The 24,825-nt window shown below is 43.7% G+C and overlaps 6 protein-coding genes across 9 annotated transcripts in view; 3 read left to right on the forward strand and 3 right to left on the reverse strand.

Annotated features, from left to right (window-relative positions):
* The first annotated feature begins 16 nt into the window (after window positions 1–16).
* On the forward strand, window positions 17–4,975 carry sirt4 (sirtuin 4). Its single transcript, XM_061833342.1, has 4 exons — window positions 17–463; window positions 1,250–1,728; window positions 2,781–3,075; window positions 3,155–4,975. Exons 2-4 carry the CDS (start codon window positions 1,250–1,252, stop codon window positions 3,305–3,307), a joined length of 927 nt encoding a protein of 308 aa, XP_061689326.1. The 5' UTR covers window positions 17–463; the 3' UTR covers window positions 3,308–4,975.
* A 162-nt stretch (window positions 4,976–5,137) lies between these two features.
* On the reverse strand, window positions 5,138–6,123 carry c10h1orf74 (chromosome 10 C1orf74 homolog). The gene has a single exon (XM_061833343.1). It carries the CDS (start codon window positions 6,117–6,119, stop codon window positions 5,325–5,327), a length of 795 nt encoding a protein of 264 aa, XP_061689327.1. The 5' UTR covers window positions 6,120–6,123; the 3' UTR covers window positions 5,138–5,324.
* A 23-nt stretch (window positions 6,124–6,146) lies between these two features.
* On the reverse strand, window positions 6,147–8,234 carry tomm6 (translocase of outer mitochondrial membrane 6 homolog (yeast)). Its single transcript, XM_061833344.1, has 3 exons — window positions 7,823–8,234; window positions 6,427–6,546; window positions 6,147–6,346 (listed from the first exon to the last, which is right to left on the reverse strand). Exons 1-2 carry the CDS (start codon window positions 7,924–7,926, stop codon window positions 6,450–6,452), a joined length of 201 nt encoding a protein of 66 aa, XP_061689328.1. The 5' UTR covers window positions 7,927–8,234; the 3' UTR covers window positions 6,147–6,346; window positions 6,427–6,449.
* A 567-nt stretch (window positions 8,235–8,801) lies between these two features.
* On the forward strand, window positions 8,802–11,176 carry LOC133507203 (ubiquinol-cytochrome-c reductase complex assembly factor 2). Its single transcript, XM_061832015.1, has 4 exons — window positions 8,802–9,172; window positions 9,608–9,682; window positions 10,437–10,503; window positions 10,587–11,176. The coding sequence occupies exons 1-4, from the start codon at window positions 9,035–9,037 to the stop codon at window positions 10,694–10,696; spliced, it is 390 nt and encodes a 129-aa protein (XP_061687999.1). The 5' UTR covers window positions 8,802–9,034; the 3' UTR covers window positions 10,697–11,176.
* A 1,547-nt stretch (window positions 11,177–12,723) lies between these two features.
* tspo (translocator protein) lies at window positions 12,724–15,788 on the reverse strand. The gene is made up of 4 exons (XM_061832014.1): window positions 15,631–15,788; window positions 14,819–15,000; window positions 13,108–13,246; window positions 12,724–13,032 (listed from the first exon to the last, which is right to left on the reverse strand). Exons 2-4 carry the CDS (start codon window positions 14,989–14,991, stop codon window positions 12,859–12,861), a joined length of 486 nt encoding a protein of 161 aa, XP_061687998.1. The 5' UTR covers window positions 14,992–15,000; window positions 15,631–15,788; the 3' UTR covers window positions 12,724–12,858.
* Window positions 15,789–15,831: 43 nt separating this feature from the next.
* Window positions 15,832–24,825, forward strand: part of frs3 (fibroblast growth factor receptor substrate 3) — a 69,869-nt gene continuing 60,875 nt past the window's right edge. Inside the window, exons 1-5 of one of the 4 annotated variants that reach the window (XM_061832012.1) lie at window positions 15,832–15,939; window positions 21,026–21,154; window positions 21,235–21,323; window positions 22,956–23,142; window positions 24,527–24,688. In XM_061832012.1, coding sequence (XP_061687996.1) covers window positions 21,258–21,323; window positions 22,956–23,142; window positions 24,527–24,688 — 415 coding nt within the window. In that variant the 5' untranslated portion in view covers window positions 15,832–15,939; window positions 21,026–21,154; window positions 21,235–21,257. Of the gene's footprint in view, window positions 15,940–17,656; window positions 18,230–18,254; window positions 18,675–21,025; window positions 21,155–21,234; window positions 21,324–22,955; window positions 23,143–24,526; window positions 24,689–24,825 lie in introns of those variants that run through there. The other 3 variants (XM_061832009.1, XM_061832008.1, XM_061832010.1) reach the window with 3 other exon arrangements.

A 24,825-nucleotide genomic window follows, 5' to 3' on the forward strand; every position in this document is an offset into this window, starting at 1 on the left:
CCCTCATAGCTGTGAGGCCAACGCTTTCCAGCTGATCCAATGTGCCCCCCACATTTAAACTATAAAACAAAATTGTTTTGATACTATATACGTATTATTGAACCCTTTTTTTTATCTTTTCAACTGATATATTTTGGGTTCCAATTTGCCCAAAAGTTTCATTTTTCTTCCTTTTAAAAAAAATTCATTTATTTGTAATCAAATTTTGGGCATTTTTTGCATACATTTTTTTCGTAATCCTATTTGGGTATTTTAGCATAAGTACACTGTATGTAATTTGTTCCTTGAAAACATTGCGCGACTATGTATTGTTTTACCTCAATTGTTTTCCGGTTGTCTTCAATGTCAACGTTAAAATGGTTCCGGGTTATTTTTTTTTTAAATCCGGAAGTGGCTGAAAGTTATACAAGAAGCAACAAACGCTCACCTTTTGAGACTTAATACATTTCGCTCTCCTTTAAAGGTAATGTAGTTTGTGGTGTCTACTTCTTGAAAGTTTGCTTGATTAGCTGAGGGTGTTAGGTAAACTGTTCACATTTCTGCCCATTCAAGGTGTGTACTGCACGTAAATTCAGGGAGATGTACATAACATAGCTGAAGCTATGTCAGGCCGTGTAATATATGTTTATTAATTTCGTTACATTTACTTCAATCCTTGTATGTACGTTTTACATAGAAACTTGCACATCTCAATGAGATTTAAGAAAAAGTATTTGTTTGGTTGCATTATTTACTGTGGGCAAAACACCCTCAACTGGGCCAAGGCACGTTTTACTTGGTCAATATATCAAAATGTATTTGCTATGGGACTTTTCCTTCAGCAAGAATGCCACCCAAAGTGCCTCAAGGTGGTAAAATAGCAGGAACAACACAAAACGTTTTCACCACTGATAAAAAGAACACACCCGTACAAACACAAAAGACTAACAGAATAGCAAAAAGTCACAGCACACCCAAATGTACAGAAATAATGTTGCGTGTAAGAACATAACATGTACATTTTATTGTTTTTGTGACCAAATAAATTAAATTGGATAATTTCCAGCACTCTTGAGTGATGAATGTTTGTGAATCACTGTTCTGAAACGCTACTGCAAACTCCAGCCAGGATAATAAAAATGTTGTAATAACCATACCGTCCTCACAGTGCCGATCAAAACTGAGTAATATTAATCGTTCTTTGCAAGGGAGAATTTCTGTTATGACCCGATGAACCTTTTTGATTGCTTTTGTGCCCACTTTGGTGCAGATGAGATTGCCGTACAGAGTCAGCCCGCTGCACGCGACATCATCCAGGAGGGCGTCCTCAGCCCCCGCAGGGCTCTTCGTCCCCGACTGCGGCTCCACAGACGTGCAGTCCCTGGAGCTGCTCCAGGACTTTGTCTCCCGGGCCACACGCCTGTTTGCCATCAGCGGCGCCGGTCTCTCCACGGAGTCCGGCATCCCAGATTACCGTTCGGAAGGCGTCGGCCTGTACGCCCGCACCGACAGACGGCCCATGCAGCATATAGAGTTTGTCCGCAGCGCCAAGTCTCGTCAGCGTTATTGGGCGAGGAACTTTCTGGGGTGGCCGCAGTTCTCCTCGCATCAGCCCAACGCGGCGCACGAGGCTCTGCGGCGTTGGGAGGGGCGGGGCAAGCTGCACTGGCTCGTCACCCAGAATGTGGATGCGCTTCATTCAAAGGCAGGACAGAAAAGACTCACCGAGCTCCACGGATGTGCACACAGGTAACTGAGCGTCACGTCACAAATGGTCATAATCCTTGTTTTTGAGGTTGTTTTTACTTACCGTAATTCCCGGCGCACCTGGTTATAAGCCTCACTCTGTACATTTGTAAAGGAAATACCATTTGGGGCCGGCACGGTGGGTCAGATGGTAAAGCGTTCTGAGGTCCCGGGTTCAATCCAGGAACCGTCTGTGTGGAGTTTGCATGTTCTCCTCGTGCCTGCGTGGGTTTCCTCCGGGCACTCCCGTTTCCTCCCACATTCCAAAAACATGCAACATTAATTGGACACTCTAAATTGCCCCTAGGTGTGATTGTTAGTGTGGCTGTTTGTCTCAATGTGCCCTGCGATTGGCTGGCGACCAGTTCAGGGTGTACCCCGCCTCCTGCCCGTTGACAGCTGGGATAGGCTCCAGCACTCCCTGTGACCCTTGTGAGGATAAGCGGTGAAGAAAATGGATGGATTGATACCATTTGGTACATTTGTGTCAAAGCCGCAAGTGCCCACATCGAAACACGAGATATGTACAAAGAAAGACGGTACACAGAGTTTAACGCTAACACTAGCTCTGCGCTAACGCTAACACCGCGCTAACAGGGCCGGTTAAAAAAAACGTACCGGTAAAAATCACTGAGACACCGCACTAACACGCTAGCGTAGCACTAATGGGGCCAGACCAGTAAAAGTCACTTCCTCGGCACATACATTCCACCTGTCTCACGCTGTTGTTAGAAAAAAAAATGCACAAATTAGCCGCATCACCGCATAAACCGCAGGCTGGAAATGACGGTTTTTAGCTTTAGGACCACACCAACCTAATGGTTAGCATGTCTGCCTCAGTTCTGAAGTTGGGCGCTCACATTTCAATTTTTTGTTCAAGTTAAAGCAAAACTTCAGCAGAACGATGGCTCGTACCACGCTAAACTCACTCAAGGCACCAGTTTATAAATTATGAGCGTCGTTTTCAATATGTAAAATGCCTTGACATAGTTACCTCTGCTCCGAATTGGCGTGATATAAATAAATTGACTCGACGCAAATGTTCTGATCCTCAGGGTGGTGTGTTTAGGCTGCGGCGGAATCTCGCCGAGGGAGGAGCTCCAGAGGCGTTTCGTGGCGCTCAACCCGGACTGGAGGCCCCAGGCCGGGGCCACGGCTCCGGACGGTGACGTCTTCCTGGAGGACGAGCTCGCGCTCCACTTCAGGGTTCCCTCCTGCCAAAAATGCGGAGGGATCCTGAAGCCTGAGGTTACCTTCTTCGGCGACACAGTCAACAAAGACACCGTTCAGTTCGTGCACGACAAATTAGCCCAGTCGGACGCGGTGCTCGCCATCGGGACGTCGCTGCAGGTAAATGTCACTCACTCAAGCAAAAAAAAAAACAAAACTTTTTTTCCGGTGATGTAATTTAATCCGTGGTCTTCCACAGGTGTACTCGGGATACAGATTTTTACTGGCGGCCAAAGATAGAAAAATACCTGTCGCTATTGTGAACATTGGGCCGACGAGGGCAGATCATTTAGCCCAGCTGAAAGTTAGGGGGCGCTGCGGTGAAGTGCTGTCACTCATTCAACCTCTCTGATGCAAAAAATGATATCAAACTTGGATGTAAAGAGAAAAACTACCTCAACCACACTACCTGGAACACACCATAATGCAACATTACATGTGTATGTTCATAAGATAATGTGTTCCAATTTAATTCAGTCTTTCATAGATTATACTAGTTATAATTTAGAGAGCTATTTTTTGGGTTATAGTTTACAGTGGTGTGCAATTGCATCTAACAGAAAGCAGTTTTTCATTTTGCATCTTACTTTAATAAGAAAATCCAAATGGACCTTTCCGATGGCAAGCTTAAGCTCCGCCCCCTTAGCCATGTCCCACAAGCTTCCAAAATGGCGACTGAACAAGAACATGTTTGAAGTGGATTCTCTATCGTGTATTCCAGATAATATTGGGGTATGTTTTTTTTTTTTGCTAAATGGGTCAGGCTCTTCCAAGAGTTCTACAGAGAGGTCTCAAATATTTCATGTATATGTATACGGAATTAAGATTTTGGACCGAGCAGGTCACAATGTCAGAGTTCGAGCAAAACGTTGGCGATCGATGCAAAAACGTTTGACGGCTCGCAAACTTCATATTGAAATCCAACAGGATAAAATAGTGGAATCGTGCTGCACATGTAAAGCAGGGCGAATACTTTTTACTTGGAAAGATAACTAACTTTTCCAAGCGCACGCAACTGACAACCAGCATTGCTAGTGCAAGAATACGGCGTTAAGACAATGCGGCTATCTGATTGGCTATTATTGTACGAGTGATTGACAGGTCGGAAAGGTCCATTGGGCTCCCTCAAGTGGCATGCAAAAGAATTACTGCTAAGTACGGTTCAGATGGTTCTATCTTTTAGGTCCAATACATTTAAACAGGTACAATTTTTATTTAACCGTTATGTGCAATACATTTTGACTAAATTATTTTGTGGCAGCACGGTGGAGCAACTGGTTACAGCGTTGGCCTCACAGTTCTGAGGACCGGGTTTCACATCCTGGCCTCGCTTGTTGGACTTTGCATGTTCTCCCCGCAGCTGAGTGGGTTTCGTCCCACATCCCAAAAACGTGCAACGCTAATTGGACAGTCTAAATTGCCCCGAGGTGTGATTGTGACTGCGGCCATTTGTCTCTATGTGCCTTGCGATTGGCTGGTAACCAGTTCAGGGTGTAACCCCGCCTCCTGCCCGTTGACAGCTGGGATAGGCTCCAGCGCGGCCCGCGACCCTTGTGAGGATAAGCGGCTAAGAAAACGGCTGGCTAGATGGTTATTTTGTTTTTCCCTATATCCAGGCATACTGTTGTTCAAACTACATATTGTGACAGTCGCTTAAAATATTACACATAATATAAAATGACTTTGGACTAAGCGGCACAGTGATCACCTAGTAAAGCGTTGGCCTCACAGTTCTGAGGACCCGGGTTCGATCCTGGCCCCGCCTGTATGGAGTTTGCATGTTCTCCCCATGCCTGGATGGGTTTTTCCTCCGAGCACTCCCACAACCCAAAAACAAATTGCCCCCAGGTGTGATCGTGAGTGTGGCTGTTTGTCTCTTAAGTGCCCTGGAATTGGCTGGCTGGCAACCAGTTCAGGGTCTACCCCGCCTCCTGCCCTTTGACAGCTGGGATAGGCTCCACCACTCCCCGCGACCCTAGTGAGGATAAGCGGCAAACAAGATGGATGGATGGACAAATACTGGAGCCTAATAAAATATTGTATTTTAATGTTTGTTGTGATGGTGACAACTTGGGAGAGTTTGACTGTGCTTGTGTACAGATTGACAACCAGTGATTTTAATACATGGAAACAACAAATATTTGTCTTGATTTTTATTTTATCTTTTACCCATTTGACAGATGTACTTTCACTCAAATGGCCAAGATGTGAATCAGGTTAACCATAACCGTAGCTCTATGATAATTCACTTCAACCCAAAATTTCAGTCAACTTATGTCGTGATCATGTCCCATTTTTAAACATTGTTGCAAATGTAGTCGTGGCGTATGATTAAACAAGGAGAAACAGCTTTGGCGGTTTTTATGGAGTCACAAACAGACTGAAGGGAGAGTAACTGCCGACTGACAAACGGTGAGCTCTTTTAGGGTATTTTGCTGCTGGAATCTCTCTTCAAGGGTGAGCTTCCAGTCCTCCAGGTGGGACTGGGTCTCCTTCTGGAGGACCGCGGGGATGCTGAATGAGTACAGGCAACATTTACGGACGGTAGCGTCGTCCGCTTGCCACGTCGCGGATGCCGTGGTCACCGTCAAGGGGGTCATAGCGAGGCAGTTTTCAAAGCTGTCGGTCTGGTCAAACCAGTAGGTGGCGGGATAACCCAGTAGCAGTCCAAATACGGCACTCAGATTCCAATCATCGGACCTCTCTGCCACGTAGATTCCTTGATCGACTTCCTTTCCCGCATCGAACCCTTCGAGAAGAAAAATGAGATCTTGCGCGATGGTCTTCAGGCCTGCTCGGAACGGCTCTGTGACGGCGGGCTCGTCCAGCGAGCGGCAGACGTCGATCACCACCGGCCCGCCGCCGTGAACCATCCGCTCGAGATTGGAGCGGACCTCAACCGGGTTGAGCACGAGGCTGTTACCGTTCAAGTCCAACGTGACGAGGCATTCGGACACGAGCTGGGAAGACTGACACAAGCGTAAATACCGATGCACCTGGTCCGCACCGGCGCTGTTGGCGTCGTACAACAGGGTGGGTTTCAAAGCCAAATCGACAGCTGAGAGCTGAGCAGCAACGTCCAGACATTGAGGGACTGAGAGAGATTTTCTCCTGATGGACAAACATTGACGAGCCGCGGCAACGAAGAGCTCCGGTGTGCTCATAGCTTGACAAACCACACTCAATTGAAATTGTTATGATAATGTTTCTTCACAATTGAAGAACTTTACAATCTAAGCAACGAGAGGATGCTTCATGATCTCAAATCTGTCAAGCAAAAATAAAAAAAAAAAGACTGTCATGATTATTAAAGAAAGGACACGTTTCAAACTAAGATTCACACACACACAAATATCTTCACATCCTTTGATTATTTCATAGTCCAAGACCCCTAGAAAACAACAAAGATGAAAACAATATCAATATAGATTCAGTTAGAACATTTCAAAAGGAGTAAAAATTTAATCTCACCATCGGCCAGGATGTGACAACAGTTACGTGACAGGCTGAGGCGCCATCAAGTCAAAATCGGAGAGATTTCTCGCAATCCAAACACCAGCTGCAAACAACCCCAGGTTGACCAGAAGATTCCTGAAAAACAAAAAATTTAAAACTTTGGCACCGAATGACTCATTTCCACAGGCTGTGCAAAAAAATTGAGCTATTTCCAAGTCAGCATCATCCATCTGGATTGTTTTATGTTTATTTATGGATGCTTCGTCCAGCTTTTTCACAAGGTCTTTAGCTTTTTTTCTGGGGTCTATTCACACATTTTAAACCAAAATACATTCATCTCTGAGACACAGACCCCGTCTTCTTCCTGAGTAGTGTGATGGCTTCACAGTTCCATTATGTTGATGCTTGCGGTTAATTGAAAGAACAAAAACGTGGCATCCTTAAGCATCTGGAAATTGCACCCAAGGATGAACCACACGTGGAGCTCAACGATTCTCTCTGATTTCTTGGCTAATTTCTTTTGATTTTTCCATGATTTCAAACAAGTAAGCACGTTTTTTTGTGGCCTTAAATACACCCCCAGGTGTGCTGTTTGTTAACCTATCAGGAGCTTCCAAAGCCATGACCTCATTATTTATACTGAACAACTTATTTCAACTGCTTTTCACATTTACCACCTATATTTTATTTCATTTTATCACACTAAATTCAAACAAAAACGAATAATCTAATGAGTTCATAGTATCAACAGAATCTCTTTGGAAATTTTTAAATTCTACTTCTGTTCTCAAAGCTTTACCTGGTTTAAAAGTTCTGTCTGATCAGCCGAGAGTTTCTTTTCAGATGCTGGTGTCAAATACGAAAATATCAGTTCATCCCTATGGATAGGTTTACTAAATAAACGATAGAAAAATACTTCAGGCTTCACCTATCACCTGTGTTCTTTGACCACCATGACACACAAAGACGGCGTAGTTGGAAACCTATCCATTGGAAAACAGGTCCAGATATCACGGTAAGTGATATGTGACAAGCTCATTATTCTTTCAATACATGTACTTTCTGAGATATATTTGTAGGGTTGTATCACTATGATGTGAGATTTTTCTAGTGTAAAATATAAACCCTGGATCATCCCCCATCCAAAAAACCCACGTTGGATAAGACTGTCCTAAGCGATTAAAAGGTACAAGGTCGAGAGCAGAAACGGATAAAATTTTATTAACGTAAAAACGGTTACTCAGATGTTAACATAAACTTTTTTTTTTTTTTAATCAAATGATAATAGAACACAACAAACTGAATTTATCCAAGGGCAAGGACCAACCTCTGCTAATGCTAGCAAGAAAAGGCTACGTGACACATGGTTTAAAAAAAAAACGCTTCCTTCATTGTGTCCACTTTAACTCACCTTCTGAAATCATTTCTGTCTGTTGCGAACCTGCACGCCGAACTGATCCAATCCGTCACGCTCGACGAGCCGGGCGAGCTCTTTTTGGCCCCAGTTCCTCTCATGATGCTAACAAGCGTTCCCGGTGAAAGACGCTCCGCAACGAGGATGAACCAACCGGAAGTAGCGGTTCCATAATTCACGACGGCGAGCGACGAGGCTCGAGAAGGAACGACATCGCGTCATTATTCAATCGGCGTGTACACGGCGTACGCGTGACGATGTCGGCCACTCGATACCGTCGCTTCCTCAAACTGTGCGAGGAATGGCCACGGGACGAGACCAAGAAAAACCGAGATTTAGGGACGTTTCTTCGGCAGCGAGTGGCAGCCGCATTTCGCGAGGGTGAAAACACACAGGTAGGGAAACACGGGGGCAGCCCTGCTAAGCTAAGCTAACGTGAAAATCTTCATTGAGCGCTTGACCTTCAATTAACATCTGACCTGTTCCTTGTCATCCGTTCACATTGACTCCGATTAATTAATTTTGCAACGTTGCGTATCACGTATGTAATCACTTCTATATTAGTGTGTTTCGTTTGCGCCACAGTTTTCTCCGCTTAATTGGGATTTATTGTTCGGGGTAAACAGTGTTGTGATAGTGATGACTTTTTTTTTTTTTTTCCATTCGTTTTATATTCCTGACTGCTAATCTCAAGTGTTTATGTACTTACCTATTTATGAATTAATTTATAGGATTTCACTTTAAATTTTTTTTTAAATTCCTGTTTCACTATCCTAATTATGGTTCCCGGTGTAACTTTTTTTTTTTTTAATCAAATGATAATAGAACACAACAAACTGAATTTATCCAAGGGCAAGGACCAACCTCTGCTAATGCTAGCAAGAAAAGTCTACGTGACACATGGTTTAAAAGAAAAAACGCTTCCTTCATTGTGTCCACTTTAACTCACCTTCTGAAATCATTTCTGTCTGTTGCGAACCTGCACGCCGAACTGATCCAATCCGTCACGCTCGACGAGCCGGGCGAGCTCTTTTTGGCCCCAGTTCCTCTCATGATGCTAACAAGCGTTCCCGGTGAAAGACGCTCCGCAACGAGGATGAACCAACCGGAAGTAGCGGTTCCATAATTCACGACGGCGAGCGACGAGGCTCGAGAAGGAACGACATCGCGTCATTATTCAATCGGCGTGTACACGGCGTACGCGTGACGATGTCGGCCACTCGATACCGTCGCTTCCTCAAACTGTGCGAGGAATGGCCACGGGACGAGACCAAGAAAAACCGAGATTTAGGGACGTTTCTTCGGCAGCGAGTGGCAGCCGCATTTCGCGAGGGTGAAAACACACAGGTAGGGAAACACGGGGGCAGCCCTGCTAAGCTAAGCTAACGTGAAAATCTTCATTGAGCGCTTGACCTTCAATTAACATCTGACCTGTTCCTTGTCATCCGTTCACATTGACTCCGATTAATTAATTTTGCAACGTTGCGTATCACGTATGTAATCACTTCTATATTAGTGTGTTTCGTTTGCGCCACAGTTTTCTCCGCTTAATTGGGATTTATTGTTCGGGGTAAACAGTGTTGTGATAGTGATGACTTTTTTTTTTTTTTTCCATTCGTTTTATATTCCTGACTGCTAATCTCAAGTGTTTATGTACTTACCTATTTATGAATTAATTTATAGGATTTCACTTTAAATTTTTTTTTAAATTCCTGTTTCACTATCCTAATTATGGTTCCCGGTGTAACTTTTTTTATTTTTATTTTTTTGGGCCGTTCCCAGATCCCAGACCCAGAGAAGTGCGATCAGGCATACGAAAGTCTGGCAAGAATTAACGCAAACACGTACAAACAGCGAGTAAGTAAATATTGACTTTTTAAAAAGTGAATAATTTTGTAACTTTGTAAGGTGCAGTATTGGTACACATGCCTTCCTTTGGTGCGGGCAGCGTGGGATCGATTCCCGCTTAGTGATGGTGTCCATATCTGCCCTGGGACTGACTGGCGACCAGTTCAGGGTGTAGTTTGCCTTTCGCCCGAAGCTAGCTGGGATAGGCTCCAGCTTTCACGGAACCCTTTGTGAGGATAATCTTTTAGATTTTGTACAATTCTGTTTCATTGGCTCACATCCCCTGGTCGTTGTAAGTTGAAATGGCTGTCTGAAGGTTCCAGTATGTTTTTCAGCCTCTAATTTGTTCATATGTGGACACATATTAAAAAAAAATTCCCCACAGTCCGTGGTGGTCAAAGCTGACAGTAAATGTTCACTGACCAGCAATGGTCAAAAAAATTACAGTGGATCGTTACCACATAGAACACTTCAATTATTGCAGTTGTTCATTTTAAAAAAGAAAGCACATAAAATACTGATTTATTAAAGACGTTTTGTACTTTCTGAATTGTACTAAAAGAGATTTTGCACAATATTCTGCTTCTTTAGCCACATTGTATCCGAGAACCAAGCAATAAATGGGCACCATTTTGCTACATCTTGATTAACACCGTTTCCAGCTTTTCTCTTTGCCATTTATGGAAGCCTTGAAAAACAAAACAAAACCGGTGGAGCTAATCACGTAGACTCTCACGAAGCATTTTGGTTTGTCCGCTCTCAGTTTCCTCGCGTGAGAGACACGAGCTTCACTGGAGTCACAGCAGAAGAGTGTAAATTACTGTGGTCGGGTAAGGTCGCGTCACAGTCGGGAGTTGCTTTCTCGGGCGTGTGCAGCTCGGATTAACATTTGCTCGCTTTTCTCGTTCTTCAGGTAGCGTGCAGCAGTCCGAGGATGAAAAAAAGAGCTTGTGGAAAACATTAACGGAGAGGTTTTCCTCCAAACCGTCAGAGGAGGTCCCAGAGAAAACTCCAGAAAAATAGTATTTTATGCACTCCACCCCGCCCCACCCTCATTTGTATAGAAATAAAGATTATTGCTGTCGTTGCGGTTTATTTTGAGTTATATTTTAAGTCTGTACAAGTTAACAGTATGTCGAAGCTTTTCAACCAAAATGTATCAGATTTTAAAATGTGCTGTTTTACAAAAGAACTAATTTAGAAAAGAAAAAGTTTCCCCACATGTTGTGGAGATTTTGTCATGTGTCAATTAAATTGAGGTTGAACCTCTTGGCCGAAATTGGTTAAAAAAGGCATCTTAAATGGTGTCAGATGTGCGCTGACTCACATTTAAGAGTTTGACTTATTAATTTTGAACCATGCTACATCCCAGTTGTAATACAGTGCACTGTAGTTCACTCACACTTTATCTTTATTGTCCATTTTGTTTTATTGGGTTGTAAAGGTTATGTCACACTGAAGAAACTTTAGAAATTATTAAAATAGATTTTTTTTTACCACATATCTGGGATTTGCTATATTTACATTTTTTTCCGCATTATAAGGTGCACTTTAAATGAAAGGCCTATTTCAAAACTGTTCTCATATATAAGGTGCATAGAATGGACGCTACAGTTGAAGCTGGGGTTACGTTATACATCCGTTAAATGGCGCTGCGCTCAAGGGAATGTCAACAAAACAGTCGGATAAGTCAGTCAAGTGTTATTAATCGATTACAAACCTGCATTCTGACAACTCCGTTCACTCCCGAAATGAATAAACAGCTGTTTATTCTTTTCACCGAGGTAAAGCCAGTGACGTAGTATAGGAGCCATTTGGTGGTCTTTACACAAATGCATGGAAATGAAATGGCACACTTCGCGCTGTCATATATCCCAGCATGCACCACGTGTTACTTCTTCTCCAGGGGAAAATGGAGTTGGCGGTTGCTTACCGTAGTTCCGAGACCTGTTGCGGTTTAAGATTGATCCATATATAAGGCGCACTTGATTATAAGGCGCAGTGGCTTTTGGGAAAATTAACGGCTCTTAGGTGCGCCTTATAGTGTGGAAAATACTGTAGTTTTTTCCCCCCCCACATTTACAATGGAAATGTATATTACATAAGACTACTGCTCTGTATGTTTGTAATATGGTTTGCAATAAGTGTTCTGAAGTTGACGTGGACAATCAATTGACAAATCTTTTCATCATCATGAATCACTTTATTCAAATATGCAAAGATGGCACTGACAATAGAAGAGCAATTTTCTATGCAATTTTATTTTGTATACAACATTTCTGCAAGTGTAGTTTAAAACTTGACCCATAATATATTTCAGTAGTGTCTATGATTCCCGCTTCACATTTGGAAGGACTTCAAATCTGAGGCTTCATTAAATGCGATGAAGCGCTGTCATCCAAGAAGCTTTCAAATACCGTCATTTCCGGCCTACAAGCCGTGACTTTTTTCACACGCTTTCAACCCTGCGGTGTATGGGGTGATGTGGCTAATTTGTGCAATTTTTCTAAGGGCCGCAAGGGGGCACTCGAGTAGAAAATGTGAGAATGAGACCGGTGGAAAATATGTGCCAAGGATCTGACTTTTACTGGCCCTGTTAGCACTGTGCTAGCATGTTGCTGCTGTTTTACTGGCATGTCTCAGTGATATTTACCGGTAAGTTTTATTTTAACCGGCCTTGTTAGCATTAGCACTAGCATTAAACTATTTCTGTGTACTGTGTTTCTTTGTAAATATGTTTGAATGTGGGTTTCAATATGGGCACTTGCGGCTTTTACACTGCTGCGGCGTATGTATGTACCAAATGGTATTTCCTTTACAAATGCACTCAGTGAGGCTTATAACCAGCTGCGCTCTGTAGGCCGGGAATTACGGTATGTATGATTACACTCTGAAATTATGAAGCAAAAATCTGCTCCCGGGATCTGCAAAAAAAAAAAAAAAGCTGCCGGTAAAAATAAATAAAGCAATTCCAAAGTATCATTCTGACTGTGTACAAATATTCATTTGTCAACAAGCCAGGGAAGTGATCTTAATACCATCGGTTTGGGTTCAGAAAGCAGAAGAATAGTGCAAATGTATTTCATAGAAAAAGATTTAAATGCCCCCCCTTTCACATATTGATCCAAAATTCAAAAGTGATGCGGTTTGTTCAAAGCTCGCATGAACGTCAGGTGCCCTTTCTTCTACTCGTCCTTTTTCTCAGGGTTGTCCCTCCATATGCAGTAGTTGAGGGAGGTGGCGAGACACAACCAGGCCAGGTAGGGCGCCATGAGCAGAGCGGCAGGTCGGCTGATGGGATACCACGACCACATGGTGGCGCCGACGGTCCCGGTTAGAACCACAATCTCCATTAAGGCCTGACATCAATTGTACGAGGTTAGATCTTCTAAAAACAACAACAACGCTTGAACATGAAAAAGCACTGAGTTTACCAATTTCAGCTTGTGTGCGCCAAAGAAGATGGGCGTCCACGCCCAGTTGAGTGCCAACTGCATTCCGTAAAGTCCCAGTGGCACCACAGCGTTCTCGGTGAAACCTCCAAGTTCTTTCCACACCAGGTAGGACCCGTACCTGTGGGACACAAATCTAGTTAGGATGAAGAAACACAAAAAAAATTGGCACTACCCGTGTATAGTAAGTAAACCCTCACATATATCTGCTGTCATTTACTGAGAATCACTCAAAAACTATTATACTGTATGCTATAAATCTATATGAAACTACTACTTTGGTACCAAGGAACTACTGTAATTTCTCCAGTATTATGCGCCCTGAAGCATAATGCGCACCCCCAAAGTTGACCTAAAAAAATATCAGAAAAGCCCTTCTACCAATGTACATTGCGCACCACCATTTTGCTGCTACCCATATCCTCACAATATTAGGAATGATCTGTATTTATATTTTCTTAGGTTTGTACTTGTATTGTTTAAGAAAAAAAACCTGTCCATACAACAATCATTAATAATAATGTGCACGTGCTGATGTAGCGGTAATATAATCTCGGGGACAGGCCACAGGACATGCTTGTCCTCGTCCCTGCAATTGAACAGAATCCCTCAACCAGCTAAAATAAAGGCTCAATATTTTAATACTGATGATAGCGCATATTAGTCTTAAAAATCTAAACTATTTAACACTGTTTATTAAACACTGCATTAAATATTTGTGCATAAAACGTTAGCGCATAGTGCAGTTTATCCACTACATTACACATCCTTGGCCAAGCCTTCAAAAGAAGCATTATGGCTCATCTCCATTCCGAAAAATATTCATAGTCGCTACCTTTGGTGCATTACTGTGGAACTCATCATTGATGACTTGAAATATATATTTTTTTTTAATCCCAAGAGTTTGGGTTGCGCAACCTCCCCACCTCCAATCCGTAGCATTTTTCACGACGGCGTCAGGTGGCTATCAAAACAACGTGAGCTCAAACTACGTAGAAATGAGCGTAATGGCAGATTTTTCAAAAAGCGAGCATTTCAATGTGCTCTCCCATTTTTTTTATTAAATATCCCCATGACGCCCATATTACATACAGTAGTTTGAGCCCACGTTATTTTGATACCCACCTGAAGCGACTGAGGCGAGCTATCCTTGACTGTGGCGCAACTTCCGGGTGGCCGGCGTCATCGGCATGAGTGATGGCGCATTTCTTTTAAAAGCAGCTCCACAACTAGCTGTTGTTGTCGACACTTTTTTGTCTTTAAAACTCACGGGCAGTCGTTTCTGATCTTTGGTGCAGTAGCAACAAACATGCTACGCTAACAATCATAAAATGCAAACTCCCGGAGGAGCTCTCAGAGCTCAAGTTGGGGGCGCACATTACCGTAATATATATATATAAATGTGTAACATAAGACATCGAATATCATATCCAAATGCATATTTATACATTTTTTATACGTATACAAATAGGTACTGTATATGATTTTACAATGTGATTGTATTTCTTATTTTTCATCCATACCTAAATATAATGCGCTCTATTAACTTTTTAGAAATATTTTGGGGAAAAATTTGCACATTATTTTCGAGAAATGACGGTATAATAAAGAGTTTGGACAACCACTCAAGAGGAATTGCGGTTGACATTGGAAGACGCGCTGTACATAGATGCTTGCGAGGGGAAAATCTCACCCCATCCCCGTATAAAGGCAGGTCCAAACCACGGGGAAGGCTGCATTCGGGGGCCGCCACGATGGTTTCTCAAGGGTCGGGTACCAGGTCTTCACTTCTTTTCGAGTGATGTAACCACCGTAGAGGCCGCCAAGGTGCGGCAGGGCGGTCAATCCAATCATCGGCAGCCACATTTTCTCAGTCTATCAAATAGAATGAAAATTAAAAAAATGAAAACAAAGCTATTAAACGACAGTTTTTGTTTTTGCCGACTTTAATTTATTCCAAATATTTAAATGGAGGACAAATCTTGAAGCGAATGCCGTCCTCTGGTGGACAATATTTGATAATACTTGATAATACTCCTCGGTTATTTACTTATAACGCTATGGTGACGTAATGTGAGTTTTGTAACTTGTACAACCCATGTTTTGTTTTTAAGACTTTCCAAAATAGACGGAGGGAGCAATCCAAAACGCTCGTTTTGTCACCATTTAAAATAAAACGTAAATTAACAATACGATCTTTGGCCTTACATCTATTCTTATTTTATCATGATTCATTAGTATTTGGATGAAACAAAGCTGCACCGGCGCATTATGAACTACAGCTGGTAGTACGGCAGTTCATTAAAAATATATATTAAATTTCAAAATTAAAGCGAAGTTGCACAATTGGGTATTACTTGCAAGTTATTTACATTATCTAAATTATAATCGCATATTTTTCTCTATTGAAATGCATTCTTGCGTCCTTGTACGTGAATTCTGTTACGTCCAAGGTTCGTTTCGTAACAGGCAAAGTTGTATGCAGTTTTTTTTTAAATCTCTTACCTCTCCCTTGCACGGTCGGCGTTGTGCAAATCGTTCCGTTGCAGTCCTCCTGTTGCTTATTTGCAACCACGGCAGTTTTGTAAGCGTCAGGCTGTTGTCTTGTGATATAAATGTCTTCAATGGGCAGGGCAGCCTAATCTCAACTGTCTCAAGTCACTCCTTTTAGCTAGCATATTTACGAAGATGAACGGACGCGGTCAATTTCAACCCCCTTTGTGCTTCCCGTTTGGTCATACAGGCGCGTTGCAAAGATGAGCACGAGACCACGTGTCAAGAAGAATGACTGGTGTGTTCGGTCAAGCCAACGTGGTATGAAAAAGGAATTTTGAGCCTATGAGCCAACTTCTTTGTCTTTATATTTGGTCTTATAGCTTGTTGCAATAATTAATGCATTAAATAAGATACAAATGTGTTAAGTGTCGGGACACGTGCCTTTACTTCCGGTTTGTCAACGTCAATTCACAACGCACGAGCAAAGATGACTACAACGGGCAAGATGGTTCATCCTGCTTTAGTTCACCCCCCCCCCCCAGATTTCGGAATTACCTGTACAAATCTCACAGTACATTAAATATTGCATAATCACTACTTATTTTGCATTATTTTTACATCATATGTATATGAGCCAATTTAATCAATCATAATCAAACATTGAAAAATTCAGCAATTATTAGGCGTAGTGCTTGCTTCAAGTATTGCCACTCACAATTGAAGTGTACTTTAAAACTATACATAAAACAAAGAGAATTACACGTCGTGTATTTTACCTTTGTTTTATGAGGCCTGACTGTAAACATGGCGACGGAACAGATTAAATTTGTATTTCAAGGTTTGATACAGGTCTGGTGGTCTGTGAAGGAGAGCTCGTTTTTAACAACTATACTTGTAACTATTTTTTTATCAAGTTGTTGCTTTATTAAAGTGCAAAATCAATCATATCCACTATGCTAAGTAGTGCTAAATACTGACATAAACCTTGATAAATCATGTGATGTTTACATAGATCACCGCATGTTTTACATCTGTAAAACTACTGTCACGATTAAATATAGTGGCACTTTTATATACCAGATTGGAATAGCTCACATCACATGTAAAAAGTTGACTAGAGATCTTCGATCCGAATGTTTTATTTCCAGATGCCCCCAAAAAAGTCCGTGTAATATCGGCCAATGTTACCGTAGAATCAATTAATATAATCGAGGAGATCCAGTGAGAATATTGTAAGCGGCGGCACGGTGGATAAACTGGTAACGCTTTGGCCTCACAGTTCTGAGGACCCGGGTTCGATCCTGGCCTCGCCTGTGTGGAGTTTGCGTGATCTCCCCGTGCCTGCGTGGGTTTTCTCCGGGCACTCGGGTTTTCTCCCACGTCCCAAAAACATGCAACATTAATTGGACACTCTAAATTGCCCCTAGGTGTGATTGTGAGTGCGGCTGTTTGTCTCCATGTGACCTGCGATTAGCTGGCAACCGGTTCAGGGTGTTCCCCGCCTCCTGCCCTTTGATAGCTGGGATAGGCTCCAGCACTCCCCGCCACCCTTGTGAGGATAAGCGGCTAGGAAAATGGATGGATGGACGCTGTAAGCGTGTTTTTTTTCTAACCGTCAGGTCAAAGAGTTTTAACATACTGCTCGGCGTCCTGCCGAAACCTCCTGAATTGAAATTTCGTCAATTTTTGGTTTTTCCACAAATCAGTACTTTTGAACAGTCATATCATTTTTTCCCCCCAATATAAACTGTTGCGATTTGCTTGTTGTGTGATGTTGCAATGCTAATGGCTCAACAAACGACTTTTTTGGGGGGAGGCAGGGGGGGTCTCTTGAAAAGTGATGATTTTGGAGATGGAAGGTTTCCATCTGACGTCAGTGCTATATGACAAAAAGTCCATTTATTTATTTTTGAAGCTGCAAACTTCACATTTATTTTTAAAAATCTTCCCCCTACATCTTTTTTTATTTTTCTTACATTTTTTTTCCCTCTCACCCTGGACGTCTTAAACCAAACGTACATTCATTTTGCGAGGACTACATTTCCAGCGCGAGCAGCGGATGGCGGCTGGCCGGCTGGCCCCTCCTCCCGTCCCGTCAGCCGGGCGCACCTTTCCGTACCTCCGCGGTCCTCCGGCCTCTTTTTTTTTTTTACCTTCTTGACGGTTTCGTCAAGCTCGTCGTCCGCCGGTCAACTTTGACCCCCCCCCCCCCCTCGGCTGCTCGGCAAATGTCACCCAGCCGACAGCCAGCCAGAGGCCCGCGCTGCAGTAGTGGGGGGGGGGGGGGGCGTCATAAGGGGGGGAAATGAGCTAGACACCGAGTGAGAGAGACAGACTCGGCGAGAGAGAGAGAGAGAGAGAGAGAGAGAGAGAGAGAGACAAATAACAACATTATTACGGCTTTCACCGCACCTCGGCTCCACGTCTTCGCGGGCCGAGATCCCACACATCCCCGCCGGAACGACAACTGGACGCCGGCGCCGCCGCTGCCGACACCTGCCCCCCTCTCTGACACCTAACCGCCACCCCCCCCACCCCCCCTTCCGCCTCCGCCAGGTCCACCACGCACGCTCGGCGTCGAGAAGAGCAAATCGACGGCGGCAGACATGTGAGTAGCGGAGCGCCGCGCTTCTCCACTTCGGCGCTGCTAAGGAGCTATTGCGACCTCCCACAGCCGCTCGTTGCGCCGTTTAGCGTCACGGGCGGCGTGCTTCGGGAACTGAGCCGGGGCTAATGGAGCGAGCTGGCGTCGGTTTAAGTGCCCCGTTGATGGAGGGACGGTTGGATGGATGGAAAATCTCGCTGGGTGACAAGTGTGGAACGTAGGCTAGCGCGCGGGGATTCGTGTGTGCGTGTGTGTTTGGACTCCAGCTTCAGTCAGATGTGGAGGCCCGGCCCGGAGCTCTCACTGCAGCGGGAGTGCATGTGTTTTGGTGGCCGGGCCGAAGAGCTCATACGGCGTGGGGGGCTTCAGCGTGACCGCCGAGCTGGCAGATGTTGTCACAGTGCTGCAACGCCGTGTTCCCTGGAACGCTCACATAGTGACACAAGTGGTGTGTACATCACGTAGTTTGCTATTTTTCTTTTCTTCTTCTTGTTGTTGTTGTTGCACAGTGGAGGTGTTGAAGTTTGAACGCCCACTACCCGGTCAACCTTATGTCTCAACGCGTTTGTAGTCATTTACTGTAGCTGCTGAGTCAAGAACTGAGTCAGCCCTTCTGAAGTGGAAGGTCTAATAATACGAAAAGAAAAAAAAAAAAGATGGACAAAATTGTCACGTCCTGTTGCAAGTCAGCTTTGTAGGTTTATTTATTGACACAGACTCAGATTTGGGCTTTCAAATGTTCCCCTTTAAGGTACACTTTAGATATTTTCACAAAGTTGACAACATGGCCAGCAAACAATACTGGATGGGTACCTTTTATTTTAGCTCTGATTAAACAAATATCACATGGAATATTTTAGTTATGAGCAGCACACTCTAATGTCGGCCTCACAGTTTTGTCGTATTTTGTTTTCCCCTACATTCAGGGGAAAAAAAATGTGCATATTATTTTAATTGAAGTCTAAATTGTTCGGAGGTGTGATCGTGAGTGTGAACGCTTGCCTATGTCTGTTCTGTGACCAGTCCAAGGTGTAAATATTTACATCAGGAACTTTTTGAAATGAGTTTACTTCTCATTGCAATCACAATAACATTGCAGTATCAAAACTAATCACTATGTCTGTGGGAAGCCCAACTGCATACAAACATCAATCCATCCATTTTCTTAGCCGCTTATCCTCACGAGGGCTTCGGGGATTGCTGGAGCCCATCCCAGCTGTCGACGGGCAGGAGGCAGGGTACACCCTCAACTGGTTGCTGGCCAATCGCAGGGCACATAGCGACAAACAGTCACACTCACAATCGCACCTCGGGGCAGTTTAGGGTGTCCAATTAATGTTGCATGTTTTTGGGACGTGGGAGGAAACCGGAGTGCCTGGAGAAAACCCACACAGGCACGGGGAGAACATGCAAACTCCTCAAAGGTGGGTCTGGCATTGAACCCCGGACCTCAGAACTGTGAGGCCAACGCATACAAACAGGTTTCTTTGAATTGAATGTGACGTAAGAGGAGACTATGGCAGCATGGTGGGCTAGTGGTCGGCAAGACTGCTCCACAATCCTAAGGTTTGGTGTCTGGGTACTCTGGCTTCCCTCCATATTCCAAACATGTGTAATAGGTTCACCAAAGACCTGAAATTGTCCTCAGATGTGAATGTGAGTGGTTCTTTGTTTACAGTGCTGTGAAAAATTATTGCTGCCCTTCTCAAATTATTTTGTACATTTTCCAACTTTATTGTGTAACCTCATCAGACCAATGTAAATATCAGACAGATATAACCCAAGTAAACTTAAAATGCTGTTCATTTAGTAATTTTATTGATTAGTTTTTCGGGGCGGCACGGTGGCGCAGCTGGAAAGCATTGGCCTCACAGTTCTGAGGTCCCAGGTTCAATCCCGATCCCGCCTGTGTGGCGTTTGCATGTTTTCCCCGTGCCTGCGTGGGTTTTCTCCGCGCACTCTGGTTTCCTCCCACATTCCAAAAACATGCAACATTTATTCTAAATTGCCCGTAGGTGTGATTGTGAGTGCGGCTGTTTGTCCCGATGTGCCCTGCGATTGACTGGCAACCGGTTCAGGGTGTACCCCGCCTAATGCCCGTTGACAGCTGGGATAGGCTCTAGCACTCCCGTGACCCTTGTGAGGATAAGCGGCTAAGAGAATGGATCGATGGATGGATTATTCTTGGGGGAAAAAGACCTATTCAAATTTACCTGTCCTTGTGTGGAAAAGGTAATGCCCCCCCCTATACCTAATAACCATCCTTAGCGGGGTCTGATCAGGAAAAATCAAGCAGAAAATGTGATTAATCACAGTTAATTCATGATTAAATAAGACGGGTAATTACAGTACTTTTTCACACTGGGCAAAGTAACTTCTGTTTTTGTTTTTGGGGAATAAATGGAATTACTATCTAAAAACAACCTTTTAAGTTTACTTGGGTTACATTTGTCTCTATATTTTTGGTTTGTTTTTGAACATTAAAGTGGCAAAACTATGAAAAAATAAAATAATTTCAGAAGCGGTGGGGGTGGGGTCAAAACTTTGTTACGGCACTGTACTGTATACAGTTTGTGCCCCACAACTGACTGACCGGTCCAGGTTTTACCCCCCCTGGTCCAAAGTCAGCTGGGTTAGGCTTCAGCTCATCTGTGAATGAGACAAGTGCTATAGAACCTGCATTGATGATATTGAGATATTTTGGTTACCTCATATTAAATATTACACTAGACACAGCTACTGAGGTGCCCAATATTGCACAGTAGGTAGATCTCCGTAAGTCGTGCTTTGCGCTTTCAGGAGCAAGAACGGGACACTATTCTCGAAGATGTCCGTCCCGCAAAGCACGTGGCTTGTGACAACGACGAGGCCCGGCAGAAGATCCTGGGACTGAAGCAGACGTCCCTTCACACCGATGGCCTGGACCGAGTAAGACGGCGCCGGACGACAAAGGTTGCGTCGCGCAGTCGGATTTATGTGGCTAAATCTGCATGGGTGCTGTGTGGCAGGTTTCAGCCGGCCTGCTGAAGCCATGGGGAGCTGTTGGAGCTGTCTGTACAGGGACCCCATCCGAGACAACCATCTCACCAAGTTTAAGGTTCGTGCTTTTGTTATTGATTGTAAAATCGAGCATACAGAAGAGGTCACCGTCATTCATATCCTGGCCAAAGTTAGTTTTTACTTGTGGAATGATTTTTTTTAAACTGGAATTGATGAAGGAAAATGACCGTGAGAAGTCGTGGTAATACATTTTGTATTTGTTTGATGGACAGTATTTTCAAAATGATTCATATCACTGTTCATGTTGATTATCTTTTAGTCCACGCATATTTACGCTTCAGCATTTGCAGAATCCCCTGTTTTCAGATTTGTTATGGTGACCTATCCACCAATATTCATGAGAAAAACTCACATATTTTTTTGTATTTGTGCTCAGGCCAAAGCCATGTCTAATATAAAAATACTGCTTTGGCACCATCTTGTGGCACCTTGCTGCCAAACAACCATGTTGAAGAGAGGCGAGGAGCTCCATTTTGTCATGCTGTAGCCTCACCTAATTGGAAGAAAAAGTGCTTTTCTGTCATCTTGTGATGTCTTTAAACATCCATCCATCCATTTTCCGTGCCGCTTATCCTCACGAGGGTCGCTGGGAGTGCTGGAGCCTGTCCCAGCTTTCAACGGGCAGGACCCGGGGTACACGCTGAACTGGTTTCCAGCCAATCGCAGGGCACATCGAGACAAACGAGCGCACTCACAATCACACCTACGGGCAATTTAGAGTGTCCAATTAATGTTGCATGTTTTTGGGAGTTGCGAGGAAACCGGAGTGCCTGGAGTAAACCCACGCAAGCACGGGGAGAACATGCAAACTCCACAGAGGCGGGGCCAGGATTGAACCCAGGACCTCAGAACTGTTAGGTCTTTACCAGCTGAGCCACCGTGCCGGCTGTCTTTAAAAAATTAGTCTAAAATTTTGGGGGGAGGATGTCAATCACGCAGACTGCACCCCGTAGCTCAGTGGTTCGAGCATTGGTTTGGTAAAACCAGGGGTCGTGAGTTCATATCTCATTGGGGCCTCTAGTTCCCAAGATGGGTCGGGTCAGGAAGGGCAGCCGGCGTAAAAACTGTGCCAAACAAAGATCCTAACGGGACAAGCCGAAAAAAAAATCCCTCCGATGTCAATCACACATAGATTTTTGCTATTTGTGGCGGGACTCGATCCTTATCCCCCACCATTAGTGGAGGTTTCACTGGGGGTCTCAAACATGCGGCCTTTGGGCCATTTGCAGCCCTTGACGCAATATTTTGTGGCCCCCACCTTAGTATGAAAGTATAATGGTTGTGCGGCCCTCGAGTTTTATATGGACGGTACAGTCCACATTTACAGAGGTGTGTGCGGAACTGATGAGCCGACCAATTTTCAAGTTACAGGAGCGTTGGCAAGGAGAGGTTTTTTTTTGTGGTTTGTTTGTTTTTTTTTCCAAATTTTTCATAGAAGTTGTAAACACAAGTGTCTTTCTTCATCTTATTTTGTGTTTGTTTTTTTTTTTTTAAAAAAAGATGTTTGAGTAGAATTTTTAATTTGTAATTTAAAATTCCACATACGTGTATGTGCACCGAGGCCGTGGCCCGGCCCCAGCCAGACTCCGCCTCCAGCGGCCCCAAGGTCAATTGAGTTTGAGACCCCTGCTGTAATGCTGTCTAATGCGAGGCGGCTCTTCTATCCCAGGTCATCAATGTGGACGATGAAGGCAACGAGCTGGGCTCTGGCATCATGGAGCTCACCCAGACCGAGCTCATTCTTCACACACGCAAAAGGGACGCCATCAGGTGGCCGTACCTCTGCCTCCGCCGTTACGGCTATGACTCCAACCTGTTTTCCTTTGAGAGTGGGCGTCGCTGTCAGACCGGACAGGGTGAGCGACGTGCATTGCTTTATTTTTTCATCCATCCTTCTATTTTCCGAGACGCTTATCCTCGCAAGGGTCGTGTATGGAACCCTTGTCTATTGTTTCTAGGCCAGACCAAAAGTATTTTTTTTTTTTTTTTTTTTTTTTTTTTTTTTTTTTTTTAGGAAGATGCCTATTCTGATTTCTGGTGTAAGAAATTGCTGATAAAAGATGAATTGCCTGATTGATTAAAAAAGAAAATCATGAATAAAATACATTTTAGGTACCTGTATGTAATCACAGTATAGCACATTCTTTTAATTAAAATTGCACATTATTGACGGAAATTTTCTATAGCATTGTCTCCATTCGCTTATAAAATGTCTGCAATATTTTGCATAGTACACACAATAAAATTAATAAAAAAAACCAACGAAATAAGCGCCCCCCCCCCAAAAAAAAATCCCAGTCATATGTGTTTGTACAATTCCTTTTTAAGGAATACGGGATAGTTCAAGGAATTAAATAAATGCAACAGTGCTCCAAGAAAGTTTTATGAATAAATACATAATAATAATATAATAATAAAATACATAATTTAACCAGAGTTTTAGGAGCACAACTTTGTAAACTTTTATCCAACTGTCACTCGGGCACGCCACATTAATTGTGTGAGCGGGGTGCACCTTGACCTGGTCGCGAGCCAATCGCAGGGCACATAGAAACTCACAAGCAGCCCATTTAAGAATGTGCTGATGTGACGACCATGTTGGTCGGGGCAAGATTCCCATCTCAGACATGCATGTGCATTGAAAATTAGTCAGAGCTTGCTCATTTCTGAATTGATCTTCAAGAAGTTTACTTTTTTTTTGTGGACACCACAGCATGTGAAATCAATACAGAAAAACATCCTTAATATTTTGGATTTTCTGCCATCCACAATGTTGACTGTGCTGACATTTTGCCCCTACTACCTTGAACATCGCCCGAGGTGTGCAGCTCAAAGGGGGATCTCGTAGCTAGCTACTGTTGATATTTATGGTAAAAGATGTGCATTTCCATCCATCCATCTTCTACTGCTTATACGAAGTTGGGTCGCAGGGGCAGTAAATTTAGCAGGAACACTCAGACTGCCCTTTGCCCAGCCACTTGATCCAGCTCTTCCGGGGCGATCCTGAGGATCTTGCAACTTCTTGCACATTCAAAAATGAACTGGGAAGAGAGGTCAGGTTAGTAGGATGGTAAGATAACTATAGATAGGCTAGATCTGGTTCGTAATTGATTAAAAACACATTCAACACTTCATGATGACTAAAATTTGAAGACTTATCTCTTTCACTGGCCATCAATGGAAGCTTGTACACCATTTTTACATATTTTAACCATGTTGTCCTTTTGTTCACATGATTAGGAATATTTGCCTTCAAGTGCTCTCGGGCTGAGGAGATCTTCAACCTGCTCCAGGAGCTGATGCAATGCAACAGCATCAACGTGGTGGAGGAGTCCATGATGATGTCTCGCAGCGGCCACACGCCAGAGATGGAGATGTCTCGCACGCCACAGACGCCCAACAGTGAGTCACACGAGCGCCACACTGTTAGACTCACCTTGTCTGGTCTTTACACGCGTAGTTTTACGTTACCTTATAGTAGACTCATCAGCAAAACCGTCAAGCTAACACCAGATGAGACAGACACTACATGTTTACGC

The sequence above is a fragment of the Syngnathoides biaculeatus genome, chromosome 10, assembly GCF_019802595.1.
Source record: "Syngnathoides biaculeatus isolate LvHL_M chromosome 10, ASM1980259v1, whole genome shotgun sequence".
Taxonomy (NCBI): Eukaryota; Metazoa; Chordata; class Actinopteri; order Syngnathiformes; family Syngnathidae; genus Syngnathoides; species Syngnathoides biaculeatus.

Coding starts and splice junctions, on each gene's coding strand:
- sirt4 (XM_061833342.1), top strand. CDS start 1,250: ATGAGATTGCCGTACAGAGTCAGCCCGCTGCACGCGACATCATCCAGG. Junction 1,729..2,780: donor CTCCACGGATGTGCACACAG/GTAACTGAGCGT, acceptor TCTGATCCTCAG/GGTGGTGTGTTTAGGCTGCG. Junction 3,076..3,154: donor CCATCGGGACGTCGCTGCAG/GTAAATGTCACT, acceptor GGTCTTCCACAG/GTGTACTCGGGATACAGATT.
- c10h1orf74 (XM_061833343.1), bottom strand. CDS start 6,119: ATGAGCACACCGGAGCTCTTCGTTGCCGCGGCTCGTCAATGTTTGTCC.
- tomm6 (XM_061833344.1), bottom strand. CDS start 7,926: ATGAGAGGAACTGGGGCCAAAAAGAGCTCGCCCGGCTCGTCGAGCGTG. Junction 6,547..7,822: donor GACAGAAATGATTTCAGAAG/GTGAGTTAAAGT, acceptor TTTGTTTTTCAG/GAATCTTCTGGTCAACCTGG.
- LOC133507203 (XM_061832015.1), top strand. CDS start 9,035: ATGTCGGCCACTCGATACCGTCGCTTCCTCAAACTGTGCGAGGAATGG. Junction 9,173..9,607: donor GCGAGGGTGAAAACACACAG/GTAGGGAAACAC, acceptor GGCCGTTCCCAG/ATCCCAGACCCAGAGAAGTG. Junction 9,683..10,436: donor CAAACACGTACAAACAGCGA/GTAAGTAAATAT, acceptor GTCCGCTCTCAG/TTTCCTCGCGTGAGAGACAC.
- tspo (XM_061832014.1), bottom strand. CDS start 14,991: ATGTGGCTGCCGATGATTGGATTGACCGCCCTGCCGCACCTTGGCGGC. Junction 13,247..14,818: donor TGCCTTTATACGGGGATGGG/GTGAGATTTTCC, acceptor TGTGTCCCACAG/GTACGGGTCCTACCTGGTGT. Junction 13,033..13,107: donor GCGCACACAAGCTGAAATTG/GTAAACTCAGTG, acceptor AATTGATGTCAG/GCCTTAATGGAGATTGTGGT.